Raw genomic sequence first — 15,703 nt, 5'->3', positions numbered from 1 at the left:
AGCTATATGGCCCGTGCGCAAAAAAAGTCACCCAGCCTAGATCATTGCAAAAGTCGACGTGCGAAAAGAGGCAACTAAACGCAAGAATTCGAGTTTTACGGCACCAAAATGGCCGTTATCGACGTGAGCTCGCAGAGGGCGTCTCTGCTGAGCGACGCGACCGCACTTGGGCACCTACCGCCCGAGTTACTCCACATTGTTCGAGATCATCAGTCGCATAGTTTTCTTGATGCCATTGCGGCGGCGGCTTTGATACCTCGACTTACAGGTCGAATTTTCGCCCACTTCGAAGCCGTCTTTGCGGATATCTGCGCAAGATGGCTACTCCCCTCCAAGGGAGAAATCCAGGATGTTCAGATTACCACCTCATTTGCGAGGATCCTCCCGTTTGCCCCATATCTCTCAGTATTTTTGCAGAAATATCTGAGATATCCCGGCCCCGACGATGAGGGCCTGTCTCTGAAGCCATTGGCCTTGGATAACTATGAAGAAACCCACTTGGTCCAAGTTCTTTTGGCCATATGGAGACTGAATAGTTTCGACAAACGGACCTATTCAGGACTGACCAAATTATCTGACATCCAAGCTCTCTTCAAGCATGAGAACGCTGCTGTCAGGTACCTCTCTATCCGGATTTTCTGTCAGCTGCTTGAAGCTTCGGACTTCAAGCTTGAGGCGCTCATTGAGAAGCATATACGAAAAGGCGAGCTTCTCGTTGCAGATTTTGACGGGCAACAGGCAGACCTCACGTTCCTTAGTCTGTACGAGCACGCTCGAGCCAAAGAGATCCAGGAAATTGGTCGGAGAGCGAAGGAGGCATCACCTGAGCCTGTCCAGCCGCCACTACCGGCGCAGAAGTTGACCCCTCTTGTGATTAACTATGGAAGCTCAGTCTTTCCCCGACCACTGGGCCCCGTACACAGGCCGGCCAGTCTGGTACCCACGCCAACCACTCTTGGTAACCTGGAGCGGTTGATCAATCTCCTTCAGAACCCGGGACCTATCTTGCTCCACGGGCTCTCCGGTGCTGGCAAGACATCGTTGATCCATGAGGTGGCAAGACAGCTTGGAAAGGACAACGGTCTAGTGACACTGCATCTCAATGACCAGACAGATGCCAAGATGCTCCTCGGGCTGTACACCACTGACTCCAAGCCGGGCTCTTTCCAATGGCGACCGGGTGTCTTGACTACGGCGGTCAAGGAAGGGAGGTGGGTTCTGATCGAGGATCTTGACCGCGCTCCGACTGAGGTCATGAGCACCCTGCTCCCGTTGGTCGAGCGAGGGGAGCTGCTTATCCCCAGCCGTGGAGAGAGAATCCAGGCTTCCGATAGCTTTCGAATTTTCGCCACGGTCAGGACATCACTTGGGATGAACGGGCAAGAAAACCTGCCCAGTCTGATTGGTCTTCGGCTGTGGCAGCCTCTCCCTGTTCAGAGCTTGCCCCAGGGGGAGTTACGGGATATCGTCAATGGAAGCCACCCTCGATTACACAAATACACCCCGGGCATTCTGTCCGTTTTTGATCGACTCCTCGCCGTATCCAATGGCCCTTCATCACTGGCCCTTGGGCGTGGGATGATGGACCGCCCCATTAGCACCAGAGATTTGCTCAAGTGGTGTCGACGACTGGATCATATCCTGACTGCAGTCGGATGTAAGAGTGGCGACGAGCCAATCAGTGAGACCACTCGAGACTGGATGTTTATGGAAGCTGTCGACTGCTTCATTAGCTGCGTCAAAGAGGAGGCTGCTCGTGGGTCGTTGGTCGCAAAGATAGCCGAGGAGATGCATATATCATCTAAGCGCGTGAGACACTACTTGAATAGCCACGTCCCGAAGCTGGAGGCCACAGAATCCCACCTCACCACTGGCCGTGTTTCACTACGGAAAACACCACGACCAACCTGGGTCGCGAAGCAGAAACGGCCATTCGCCACCACGACGCATGCCAAACGGCTGCTTGAACAAGTTGCGGCCGCCGTGAAGATGAGAGAGCCGGTCCTCCTCGTGGGAGAGACAGGTATCGGCAAAACTACGGTGGTTCAACAACTGGCTGAGTCTCTGGGTCATAAACTGGTTGCAGTGAACCTGTCTCAACAGAGCGAGGCTAGCGACCTCCTTGGAGGATTCAAGCCGGTGAACTCTCGTAGCCTGGCCGTTCCGTTGAAAGATGAATTTGAAGACCTCTTCGAGAAGACGGGCGTCTCGGCCGACAAAAATCAGGATTACCTTGATCGGATCAGCAAGAGATTCGCCAAGGGGAGGTGGACGGAGGTCGCCAAGGAATGGCACAAAGCGCCCAAGATGTTCGAAACCATCTTGTCAACTCTTCAGAAGAGCAAAGCTCGCAGCGAAGCCGGGGAGGATGCCGATGGCCAACCAGCGAAGCGCCGGAAGACGGACTCGGGCAAGCTGCAACGGCTCTTGAAACTAAAGCCTCGGTGGGACGCCTTTGCCCAACGGCTTGAGCAGTTTGAGATACAAATCACGAGCGGTTCCGGGGCATTTGCTTTTGCGTTTGTCGAAGGAAACGTTGTCAAGGCTGCAAGGAACGGTGACTGGGTTTTGCTGGATGAGATAAATCTGGCATCGCCAGATACATTGGAGAGCATAGCCGGACTCTTGCACTCGGGTTCGGAAGGGAGCCCGTCGATCCTCCTGTCTGAGACGGGAGAGATCGAGAGAATCAACGCCCATCCGGATTTCCGCGTCTTTGGAGCGATGAACCCTGCCACGGATGTTGGTAAACGTGACTTGCCCCTGGGACTCCGATCTCGATTCACCGAGATCTACGTCGTGAGCCCGGACAAGGACAAGAAAGATCTGCTCACAATCATCAAGACCTACCTCGTTGGGAACAACAGCCGGATCGACCAGGTGGCCGACAGCATCGCCGACCTCTATTTGGAAATCAAGGCACTGGCCGAATCCAAAAAGCTCGTCGATGGAGCAAACGAGGTCCCCCATTTCAGTCTGCGTACCTTGACTCGGGTCCTCACCTACGCAAATGATGTCGCAACCATCTACGGCATAGAGCGAGCCCTGTACGAAGGGTTCTGTATGGGCTTCCTCACTCTTCTAAGCCAGGATTCTGAGAGAGAGGTCATGCCCAGGATCCAGCTGCATCTGTTGAGACGTCCAAATATCCTCTCCCAGCCTCCAAAACGGCCAACTGATGGCAGGAACTACGTCTCGTTTAAGAATCGATCCATGGACCATCAATACTGGGTTCTGCAGGGAGATGAGGCTCGACTGGAGCGGTCAGACTACATCATCACCCCCTACGTCGAGAGGAATCTCCTGAATCTTGTTCGTGCCACGTCAACCCGGCGTTACCCAATCCTGATCCAAGGTCCGACTTCATCAGGCAAGACGAGCATGATAGAGTACCTGGCGAACTTCAGCGGCAACAAATTCGTTCGCATAAACAACCATGAACACACCGATCTCCAGGAATATCTCGGCACTTACGTGTCCGGGAATGATGGGAAACTCAAGTTCCAGGAAGGACTACTTGTTCAGGCCATGCGACAGGGCTCGTGGATTGTCCTGGATGAGTTGAATCTTGCGCCAACCGATGTTTTGGAAGCATTGAACCGACTTTTGGATGACAACAGGGAGCTTCTGATCCCCGAGACACAGGAGGTCGTCCGGCCACATGAGAACTTCATGATCTTTGCCACGCAGAACCCTCCCGGCCTGTATGGTGGTAGAAAGGTGCTCTCTAGGGCATTCAGGAACAGATTCCTCGAGCTCCATTTCGACGACATCCCGGAGGATGAACTTGAGACAATCTTGCAGATGCGGAGCAGAAATACTGCGCCGTCGGACTGCAGAAGGATAGTATCCGTCTACAAGCAACTCTCGAGGCTGCGACAGGAAAGCAGGGTTTTCGAGCAGAAGAACAGTTTCGCAACCCTCAGAGATCTGTTCCGATGGGCGATGCGGGACGCAGACAACCGGGATCAAGTCGCCAGCAACGGATTCATGCTTCTCGCCGAGAGAGTACGGAAGGAGGAAGAACGGCTAGAAGTGAAGAGGGTGATCGAAGAAGTCTTCAAAGTCAAGATCGACCTGGACGTCCTCTACGATCGCGATTCATCTCCGGGGCTCCGGCATCTCTGCAAGAGACAGAACAGTCAAGGGGTTGTCTGGACAAAGGCGATGCGTCGTCTGTATGTGCTGGTCGAGAGGGCCATCCAAAACAACGAGCCTGTACTGCTTGTTGGAGAGACTGGATGCGGCAAAACCACCGTGTGTCAGTTGTTGGCCGAAGCTCGTGAGACCGAGCTACACATCGTCAACGCTCATCAAAACACCGAGACTGGAGATCTCATCGGTTCTCAGCGACCTGTCAGGAACCGAGGAGCGATCCTGGATGCTCTCAAGCGCGATCTCCTGGAGGCCGCCCAAGTGTTTGGAAAGGACCCTGAGGATTCCTTTGAGAATCTGGTAGCCTGGTATCAATCACTCCCCCCTGGTGAGGTTGGGAGACTTCCTGGTAGCCTGAAGACACAAATCGACTCGACACTGCACAGGAGTAGGGCTCTTTTCGAATGGTGCGATGGTAGCCTCGTCCACGCTATGAAAATGGGGCAGTTCTTCCTCTTGGACGAGATATCTCTCGCCGACGATTCCGTGCTGGAGAGGCTCAACTCCGTCCTGGAACCTCACCGGAGTCTTCTCCTTGCTGAGAAGGGGGTCGATGACTCCTTCGTCAGGGCCCATGATGGATTCCAGTTCTTCGCCACTATGAATCCAGGAGGTGACTTCGGCAAGAAGGAGCTCTCTCCTGCTCTGAGAAACCGCTTTACGGAGATTTGGGTCCCGGCCTTATCGGAAGACGAGGACGTCCTCGATATTGTTATTTCGAAACTTGCCGAGAAGTTCCGGACAGTTCCCCCTGGAGCCCAGAAATCTGTATCAGAGATGATTGTCGGCTTCACGACCTGGTTCGGGAAGACCTTCCGACCTTCGTCTGCAGCGCCGTTCTCCCTCAGAGACATTCTCACTTGGGTGACGTTCATGAACCAGTGTGGCTCAGCATCCCAAGGGTTCGCCCTTCTTCACGGAGCTGCTACTGTCTTCATCGACACGCTTGGAGCAAACCCGTCGGCATTGATAGCCATAGATCCCAGGGCAATGGACGCGCAGCGGCAACTGTGTCTCGACAAGCTGAGCGAATTGGCGGGCTGCAATCTTACGCCCCTGTACCGGGACGAGCCGCACATCCATATTGCCGATCATCTTCTCAGCATCGGTGACTTCAGCATCGAGAGACGCTCCTCGGGCTCTCTGGACAGCACCGTGGACTTCCAGGCAATAACGACAAAGATGAATGCCATGAGAGTCATCAGGGCGCTTCAGATTAACAAGCCGGTGCTTTTGGAGGGTAGCCCTGGCGTGGGGAAGACGACCCTGGTCAGCGCCCTCGCCCGCGTTTGCGGGAGGCCGTTGACAAGGATCAACCTGTCTGACCAGACGGATCTCATGGACCTGTTCGGAACTGACGTTCCCGTCGAGGGCGCCGAAGCGGGTAACTTTGCGTGGAAAGACGCCCCGTTCCTGCAGGCAATGCAGAAGGGAGAATGGGTTCTTCTGGACGAGATGAACCTTGCTTCCCAGTCTGTCCTCGAGGGCCTGAACGCTTGTCTCGATCACCGTGGAGAAGTTTACATCTCGGAGCTGGACCAGGTCTTCAAACGGCACCCGGAATTCCGACTATTCGCGGCCCAAAACCCGCACCATCAGGGAGGCGGGCGGAAGGGACTTCCAAGCTCCTTCGTCAACCGGTTCATCGTCGTCTATGCCGATGTATTCACCGAGCAGGATCTCCTTCTCATTACGCAAAGCAGGTTCCGGGACGTTGCCCCCGAGACCATACATCAGATGATCGGCTTCATATCCAGGCTCGACGACGAGGTTGTTTCCAAGAAGAGTTTCGGCTCTCAAGGCTCCCCTTGGGAGTTCAACCTGCGTGATACGCTCCGATGGCTGGACTTGCTCGCATCGTCCGACCCTCTCATCGGCAGTGCGAAGCCAGATGATCTCCTGGACATTATAATACGACAGCGATTCCGGACCGACCGGGATCGAATAGAGGTCACGAAGTTGTTTGCGACCTGCTTCCAGAGACCCGCAGGTAGGCACAGCCTCTACCACGACATCAGCGACCTCGTGTCGCAGGTGGGCATTGCCGCCCTCCCCAGGAGCATCGTCTCGCAGCCAACACAGTTTCCCGCCATCGACGTCGTGCCTAGGCTGGCAGAGGTCGAATCGGTCATGATCGCGGTCAAACAAGACCTCCCGTGCATCCTCGTCGGCCCGTCAGGAAGCGGCAAGTCGGCTCTATTGCGTCACGTTGCCGCCTTGGCCGGCAAGGCTTTGGTCATTTTCCCTCTCAACGCCGATGTAGACACCATGGATCTCATCGGCGGGTTCGAGCAAGCCGATCCGCATCGAGAGCTGCAGGCTTGCCTCGGCCAGCTCCGGGTGGCGGTTCAAGAGCACATCCTATCAATCCTGCCGAGGGAATCTCCTTCGATGGTCTTTGACCTGATAAGCCTCCTGGGTGTCCCGGCCAGCGGGGAGCGCCGTCACCGAGACGCTATCCTGCTTTGTGTTGAGCGTCTTTTAGCAGAGGGCCCCATGCCTGCCCCTTTGTCAGCAGCCTTGTCAACGGCAAGAGATGCCCTCCTGAAGCCCCTGACCTTGGAGAACCCGCGGTTCGAGTGGCTCGATGGGGTTATCGTCCGTGCAATCGAGACTGGCCAGTGGCTGGTCCTGGATAATGCCAACCTCTGCAGCGCGTCTGTCCTTGACAGACTCAACTCCCTGTTGGAGCGGCCAGACGGCTTCCTGAGCATCAACGAGCACAGCGGACCTGGTGGCGAGCCGAGAGTCATCAGGCCACATCCCAACTTCCGCATCTTCCTCACCCTGGACCCTAGATATGGGGAGCTCTCGAGAGCGATGAGGAACCGCTCGGTCGAGGTGTACTTGGGTACCATCCCTCAACAACCGGAACCGTACCTCGAGAGGATCACGCCAATCGAAGCCAGCCTGAGAAGATTCCACACTGTCAACGAGACGCTGGAAAGCTTAGCTGGAGTTGATCATCCCATTCAGCCGGCGTCCTCGGCACTGGGCCTGCTCTCGGCGAAAGACATGGCCGTCCTTGAGAAGTTCGGCAAGGCCGTAGAGCTTGGCCTATTTGCTTCTGGTAAACTGGATGTGGCCACACTTCTGCAATCTCTGGGGCAACTTCTCTCGTATATCAGTTCGAAGGGCTCTAGACCCGTCTTCGATGCCATCTCCGAGTTGTATCGTTCCACGGCAGAGAAGATGTCTCCTTCGTTGATCCGAACTCATCTGGGCTCCTCAATACCATCCCAGGAGATGCTCTCGAGCTATCTCAGCCGTGTCCAGCTGATCTATCCCACCCACCCGCTTCAGAACGATCTAATCCTTCCCTTGCTGGATGGGAATATGCAGGAGAACCCACATTGGCTGGCAATCTGCTACGAGTATTGCTTTGAGATACAGTCCGCAATGCAAGCCATGGAATCGCAGATGTCAAAGGTCAACGTGACTCGACCATCTTCGTTGAACCGATTCCAGAGATCCTGCATATCCGACCAGGTTGCCACTGTCTCCAAGGACTCGACCGTACACGTCTCCAAGTTCCTGTCGTCGACTCTTGGGGCCATCGATGCCTATCTGAAGGAGCATCTCAACGACGCCGGGACCTGGACGGAACGCCGCCTGTTGCTGAGAAAGCTCATGCATTACTGGAAGCGGACTTTCGATTTTGTCTGCGGCTCGCCCTTTGACGAGGCAAGGTTTCAGGCCCATCTCGGCCAGGGCTTGAGTCTCTGGAAGAACAACGTGGAAACCGTGGAAGTTGATACTCGCACCATGGCGACTTCGTTCCTCGAGCGACTGGAAGGGAATTTCGTGGTTGGCTTCAAGCTGTTGACCGGGCTGAGCATGGAGGTTCTTTGGAACCTTCTCCGGCCTCAGCCAATACGAGATGTCCAGTGCCTCGAACAGGTCGCAGAAATGGAACGCCTGGCGGCACGGTTCGATACACTGCGCTGGAAGGCTGATGCCACCGTCCAAGACCTATCCTCCGTTTTAGAGTCGCTTAGCAAAGCCTACGCCATCATTCGTACGAATGGGGCCGACGCGGCTGACCTTGTCAAGGACTTGACAACGGAGATATCGTCTCTGGAGGCGAAGATTGGAGAGCACGCCAGAGACCGCCGGCCCTTCCTCGCCAATGGCTTTGAGGCTCTCAGACAGACGCTGACACTGCACCAAATCTCCAACGAGAGCGTGGCCTTCCAGCGAGTGTCCGACGTTACGGTGTTGTCGGACATGCCCACCTTGTACCAGATGCACTTGCACAGCCCCGCAGGCACCCCGACGGCTTTCCAATCGCTGGACTACCTCTTGGCGCAGGATACCGAGACTCGGCCTTGGACTGCGACAGTTTCCGAATCACTGTTGCTGAAATTCGACTCGATCAAGTCAGCCTCCTTGTTCGAGCTACGGTCCCTGGAAGAAGAGCTCCCCAAAATGGGACGTGCTCTTGTTGAAGCCTCAGAGGCACTTGGGACAGACCCAATCCCGAAGCTCAACAGCCTACTCTCACGCCTGATGGCGGACGTCATGGGCGCCCACAGCGACTCGCTTCGGCAGTACGTCTTGGACGTATATCGCGCACTATTCCAATCCGTGGGACCGGCATCAGTTTCCATAGGAGAGAGCGGTCTCCGATTCGAGCCCAGGGCACTCCCTTCAATCTCAGAACCGCCCACGGCTGAGTATCCGCATTTCCTTCCGATCTTCCGAGAACATATTCTCCCTTCCCTGATTGCCTTGACAGCTGCGATCAAGGGGATCCAGCCAAGATCAGCCTATGCATCTATTGCGTGGGTGCATTTTGCCCAGGGATGCATTAAGCTCTACGTCCCTGACAAGGTCTTCGACCCGTACCTGAGAGCACAGGTTGAGCTCGACTTCCACGAACAACTCCGAGACGCTCTAGAACAAAAGATCTCCGCCCTTTCTGAGATCGAGCACGCATTCACTGGGCGACGGACAAACCTGCGCTGCGCCCTCCTCGAAGACGAACTGAGAACGATTGGAGAGCCTCCGCCGTTGGTACAAACGATATATCGGCCATCCGGTGGCGACCTCTCTAGGTTGCAAGGCGAATTCAATAACATCCTCAACATTGTCGTCCGGAACGATGTCACGTCCTCCGTCGTCCGGCACCTGTCAGGAGGCTCGGAGAGCGATGCCCAGGAGCTTCGGCTCGTCAACGACAATATCTCACGCCTCATTCAGCGTGTCTCTGGCCAGTTCAAAGCTTATCAAGATATGACCTCGCCGTTGGTCAACTTCCTCCGGTGTCTCCAGATCGGCCTATCGCTGTCCGATGGTGTTGCTGCGAGCAACCGCCATAGCAAGGAACTTGCCAGTCTGCTCAAAATCCCAACATTCCTCGACGGCAGTGCATGGGACGATGAGGAGGTCGTCCCGCAGACTCGCAACCTGGAGTTCCTGTCATTCATTGCCAGCGTCGTTAGCATCGAAGGTCTCGACAAGCTTTCTGGCCCTCTCAGGCAATCCCTCTTTGACTCCCTCGCGTTCTACTATGAGGAGTGGAGCAAGAAGCTCCAGGCCGACCGAAAGGCTCGAGAGCAAAACCAGAGCCTGTACCGCTTCCGGGGTAGCCTTGAAGACCAAGAGGAAGACGACGAAGAGGAATTTAACGAGCTTTTCCCTGATTATTATTCTGCGGAGGACGACAAGCCGAAAAAGAAACCCACCCAGGACAAGTACAAGATCAGGGATGTCTCAGTCATCCTGGCAGAATCGCACGCCAACATCTTCTTGTCTTCGCAGGATGCCCAAGGGGGCTTGCAGGGCCTTTGCAAGCAGATTGGCCGCAAGGTATCTGGAGAGAATCGGCGAGCATCTGCTGGGGGCGAGGGCATGGACAGAATCCTCCTTGCCCCAGCGCTTCTGGTCTTCGACGAGCAGCTAACCACGTTCCGGACATCCCTCCAATCGGACATGTACAACTTCTACACCGACCCTAACGTCTTCGAGATCCGGAAGCTGCTCACGCTCGTGGGCAGCATCAAAAGCAGGTTCCAGGACCTCCAAGCCGTGGATGAGATCGGGCACCATCACACCCTCACGGATGTCATCGTGGCCTGTGATAAGCTGCTCGACTTCAACGTTGAAGAACCGCTGGCAAAGTTCATCACGGGGGTGGAGTATCTCCATTCTTTCGTCTACGAATGGCAAGAAGGCGGCTGGGCTAGCCACGTGCACAAGGCAACACCGCTCTATGAGCGGCTTACAAACACCATTCATGACTGGCGGCGTCTGGAGCTGTCCAGCTGGGCAAGGCTGTTTGACACGGAGGAGAAGAAATGCCACGACGAGGCCAGGTCCTGGTGGTTCATCGCCTATGGGGCTATCGTGGTCCAGCCATGCTTGAAGCTCCAGGAAGGTCAACAGAATCTCAGGAGCTACGCTATCGAGCTGCTCCAGACCCTGGAAACGTATTTCGCAGATGCCGTGGTCGGCCAATTTGCTGCACGGCTGAGTCTCCTGAAGCAGCTTAAGAACCAGTTGGACCTCCTCGTCCAGGAGGCACCGGCCCTGGGCGTCGTCCGCGACGCCACGCAGAACTTCATCTCGGTATATGGCCGCTACGAGAAGAAAGCGGCCGAGTTCATCCGCGCTGGCAGGGCGCCGTTGGATCGGAAGATGAAGGACGTCCTCCTCCTGTTCTCCTGGCGCGACAAGAACATTTCGGCCCTCCGCGAGAGTTCCCGCAAGTCCCACCAGAAACTCTTCAAGCTCGTGCGGAAATTCCGTGGCGTCCTGGGGCAGCCGATGAGGTCGATCCTTGACCAAGGCCTGCCCGATGAGGAGCAGGCGGAAGACGCCTCGGCGTTTGGTGGAGATGCGTCCAGACTGGACATTGACGGAGCAGCGGCATCTCTGTGCAGCCAACTGATGCCACGTCTGGCTGATGATACTCACTGGCAGAGACTCTCGAATCCCGCTGGGATCGTCAAGGTCATGGCCAAGATCGGGTCGCTGCCGGAGTCGGTGATAGAAGGGGCGCATATAGTGGACTCGTTCATATCCGATCTCCTTGCTTCCATGGCGTCACTCAAGAAGGAAACGCCTGCCATCCTGACGGACGAAAATAAGGATGAAGTCAAGCACCTCAAGACCAGGAAGACCAGGCTCTTCGTCGACACGCTCAAGACGATGCGGCAGATGGGCTTCAGCCGCAGCCCCAGCACTAACGTCCTCGAGCGGCAGAGATCCACGGCCGTCGTCTTAGTCGATTCGGCCGTCCTCCAGCACTGCCGGGGCTTCAGCCCCGCCGAGATGGAGTACTACTACCACAAGCTGCTCGACCTCGCGGCACGGTTCAGGGCCGCGACGCACGAGCACTCGGGCGACCTCAGCAGGGAGGCCGTCGACCGCTGCGTCGGCTACCTCGAGGGCACCCTCCACACCGTCATCCAGCAGCGACGGGATCTCTGCCAGTCAGTCCGGTCCCTCGGCGCCGTCGAGCGAGCCATCGCCGATGTCGAGGTGCTGTCGAGTCCGAGGGTGGACATGGTCCTCGGAACTGAGAATCGGCAGTCCAATAGTGTCCAGGTCCTGCGCTGGCTGGTGCAGATGCTCAAGTTTGCAGTTCATCTTGTCCACGTCCATGCTAAGCTTGGCGGTGTTAATAATCGGGATGCCATGGATAAACTTGGCGCATGGGTCGGCGTCTTTGAGAGCCACTTGACACGCCGGGCTTCTCTGCCTAAGCTCCCCTCCGGATTCGAGACTTCAGAGCACAGCAAGCTCCAAACCCATATGGAGGCAGATTTCGGAAAGCTCCGCGAGATGGTCCGCGAGCTTGGCGAAGCTAGACCCGACCTCGCCTTCGTGCTGGAGCAGATCGAGCCCTGGACAACCGTCAGATTCGTGGACGCCGTGGACGGAGGCACCGCGGGCGACGTCGACGCTTTCGTCGGGACCATGATGACGGCGTCCAAGAAACTGCTGGTCGCGATCCAGGAGGTCGAGAAGCTGGGCAAATCGCTGCCCACTTCGACCGAGGACCCGGCGTGGCTGGTCAAGTACAGCGGCGGCCTGGCCAGCCGGAATAGGTCGCTCCGCATGGAGACGGTCGCCCAGGAGGTCAGCGGTGTCATCTTGTCGCTGAAGGACCTCGACCTCGGCGAGGACGTCGCCCGACGGTCGGCCACGGCCCTGCTCCGCGTCGTTCTGCCGCTCCTCCAACAATACGCTTCCATCTGCAGGCAGAACATTGCGCGATTCGCAAACCTGCACAGGGCCCTCTGCCGGATGGGATATAACCTGGGCAAGTCATTCGTGCAAATCGCGTCTCAGGGCTTCTGTACTCCGCAGGAGAAGGGTGACGAGAAGTCCGGAGATTCGGGCCAATTGGAGAGCGGCACCGGCCTCGGAGAGGGCGAGGGCGCCGAGGATATCAGCAAGGATATCCAGCCCGACGAGGACTTGGAAGAGCTGGCGCAAGAGCCGAACAACAAGCCGGATAACGACATCGAGGACCAGGAAGATGCCGTGGATATGGGCATGGATGATCTGGAGGGAGAGCTCGGGAGTGTTGGCGGCAAGGATGAGGAAGATGAGAACGGGTCTAAGAATGGTGATGAGGATGACGAAGAGAATGAGATGGATGAGGAGGCGGGCGACGTCGATGATTTGGATCCCACCGCTGTTGACGAGAAGATGTGGGATGGCGACAAGGAGGAGGAGGCCGAGAAGGACCAGCAGGGCGACAACAAGAAGGGGGAGAAGAAGGAGGAGCAGGTTGGCGCCGACGACGCGCGGCAGGAGGAAGACCAGGCTGTGGAGCCGGAGGAACAGGGAGATCAGGGAGAGGAGGAGGCCGGCGCGGAGCAGGAAGAGGGCGTGGCTCAGGAGGAGCTGAACAACCAGGACCAGAACGTCCCGGATAACGAGACGCTGGCCCTCCCCGAGGATATGGAGATCGACATCGATGACAATGCGGACGAGCCCGAGACGGATGACGACCTGGATAAGCTCTCGGATATCGAGGATCCTCGAGAAGACCCTGAGGCCCAGTTGTCCGATGCGGAGGACAATGATGACGATGCCGAGAACGGGGAACCGAGACAGGAGGAAAATGATCTGGACGCTGCTGGCGTAGAAGAAGAAATCGAGGACCAGGTTGACGGTAAAGATACCCAGTCCGAAATGGAGGTGGACGAGGAGCAGGATCCGGACGAAGCCCAGGACGAGGAGAAGCCGCAACAGCCTGCGTTGGACGAGGGTAACGCAGACCCCGAAAACGCAGCCCCGAGCGACGTCCAGGCTGGCGGAGGCCAGGCGGAGACCGAGATGGACGCCGAGGACGAGGAGGATGCCCAGAAGAACACGGCGTCCCAACGGGAACAGGGCGACGTCGGGCAGAACTCCGCGGATCAGGAGACTGCTGCTGGCAATGAGGGGTCGCTGTCGAAATCCGACCAAGAACACACCCAGCCCGAGGATGACACGAGACAGGAGTCGAGCAAGGCTCACCCCTTCAAGAAGCTCGGCGACGCTCTGGAGCGTTGGCACAGGAATCAAAAGGACATCGAGGCCGCCGCGGAAGGCGAGGAGAATCAGCAGAAGAAGGACATGACCGAGGCCGAGATGGCCAAGTCCGAGTTCCAGCATCTCCAAGACGAGAACGCTCCCGAAGATACGCAAGCAATGGGTGGCGCCACCGACGAGGAAGTCCGACCGCTGGACGATGCCATGGCAATCGACACGGAAGCGGACGAGGCAGAGAATCAGCTGCTCGCCGAGGATGCCGAGGATGAGGAGATGAAGCAAGACGACAAGGTGGATGATGCCTCGGAGCAGAAGGAGCCACAAGACAGCGAGAAATCGGGCCGCGAGGAGGGCCGTTCCGGGGTGGCCACTCTCCAAGGAGCATACAACGTGAACGACGATGATGATGGGTTGCCAACCGAGCCCCTGGAGGACGACTCCGAGGACGAGGAAATTCAGGAGACATCCACGCAGCTGTCCACCACGCACATCACGGAGGGTGACGAGACGCTCCGGGACTTCTCGGAGGCGCTCCAGCTCTGGGCGACATTCCAGGCCAAGACCCACCCACTGTCACTGTCCCTGACCTCGCAGCTCCGCCTGATTCTCACCCCGTCCCAGTCAACCAAGCTGTCGGGCTCGTTCCGCACAGGCAAGCGGCTCAACATCAAGAAGATTATCCCCTACATCGCGTCGAGCTACAAGCGCGACAAGATCTGGATGCGCCGCAGCATCCCCACCAAGCGCTCCTACCAGATCCTCCTCTGCGTCGACGACTCCCGGAGCATGGGCGACTCGGCCTCGGGCGCCCTCGCGCTCGAGTCCCTCGTCATGGTCTCCCGCTCCCTCGCCATGCTCGAGGCGGGCCAGGTCGGCGTCCTCGGCTTCGGCTCCGACGTCTTCGTCGCCCACGACCTCGCCGAGCCCTTCGCCTCCCACGACGCAGGCGCCCGCGCCCTCCGCCGCTTCACCTTCCGCCAGGACGCCACCGACGTCGCCCGCCTGCTCCGCCGCACAATCGACCAGTTCCGCCTCGCCCGCCTGCAGAACGCCGCCGGGTCCGGCGCCGGCGGCAGGGACCTCTGGCAGCTGGCCCTGATCCTGTCGGACGGGCTCACGCCTTCGGGCTCGCACGCGCGCATCAGGCCGCTGCTGCGCGAGGCGATGGAGGAGCGCGTCATGGTGGTCTTCATCATCATGGATGGGGCCGGGCGGGGCAGCGGTGGTGAGGGTACCAGTACCGCCGGCACCACTGGCACTCGCACTGGCGGAGGAGACAGCGTCCTCGAGCTCAAGGAGGCCAGGTTCACGGCCGACGGCGGCGTCGTCGTTGAGAGGTACCTCGACTCGTTCCCCTTCCCTTACTACCTCATCGTCCACCACCTCGACGACCTCCCCTCCGCGCTAGCGGGGCTGTTGAGGACGTGGTTTGCTGAGGTTAATTCGTGAAATTTTTTTTTTTCTTCCTTTCTGTTTGTTGAGGAGTTGGGAGTTAGATTAAGAGGGAAACTTAGATTAGAGAAAAAGTCCGTTTGTTTTGTCCTGTCCGGCTTGTCTGTCTAGATCATATCCTTTCTAGAGTCTAGTATAAATTGAATCAAATAAGATATGAAGCCAGCACGGCCTCCGTCCAATACACACATAGCTAGAAATGACTTGATATTCATCTTCTATTCATTGGTTTGTACTGTTCAAGGCGTCGTAACATCCTTCTCAGACGCTACGCTACCATATCTACCTTCCCCCTCCCTACCTATCGCCAAACTGACATACGAAAAGGAGAAGGTAGTGTGATCCACAATGTCTAAGTCCACCAATAAACCAGAAAAGGAAACACAAGAGAGAAAACGACAAGTATGCACGCATACCAAATGGCGTGAGTTATCTGCAAAATACACCTACAAAACAAGTAACAGGTGTATGTGTATGTGTGTGTGTGTGTGCGCATACGACAACCAAGCTGAATAAACAAAGCACACACCACAACCCGAGACCCCCCACTCCAACTCTGTACCGTACCGCACCCATCCATCCATCCGGTGGGGTTCTCCCGCCT

General features: G+C 57.0%; 1 protein-coding gene across 1 annotated transcript; it reads left to right on the top strand.

The window, feature by feature from the left end:
- Positions 1 to 69: 69 nt before the first annotated feature.
- Positions 70 to 15,278, top strand: QBC33DRAFT_532375 (uncharacterized protein). The gene has a single exon (XM_060427371.1). The coding sequence runs from the start codon at positions 109 to 111 to the stop codon at positions 15,094 to 15,096; it is 14,988 nt and encodes a 4,995-aa protein (XP_060285347.1). The 5' UTR covers positions 70 to 108; the 3' UTR covers positions 15,097 to 15,278.
- Positions 15,279 to 15,703: the final 425 nt, after the last annotated feature.

This window comes from Phialemonium atrogriseum (assembly GCF_030411735.1).
Source record: "Phialemonium atrogriseum strain 8032-3 unplaced genomic scaffold QBC33scaffold_7, whole genome shotgun sequence".
Taxonomy (NCBI): Eukaryota; Fungi; Ascomycota; class Sordariomycetes; order Cephalothecales; family Cephalothecaceae; genus Phialemonium; species Phialemonium atrogriseum.
Note: the sequence above shows the minus strand (reverse complement) of the source record. Positions and strands in the feature narration are given on the sequence as shown.

What these genes read in the sequence shown, in the direction of transcription:
- QBC33DRAFT_532375 (XM_060427371.1), top strand. Translation starts at nt 109, where the DNA reads ATGGCCGTTATCGACGTGAGCTCGCAGAGGGCGTCTCTGCTGAGCGAC.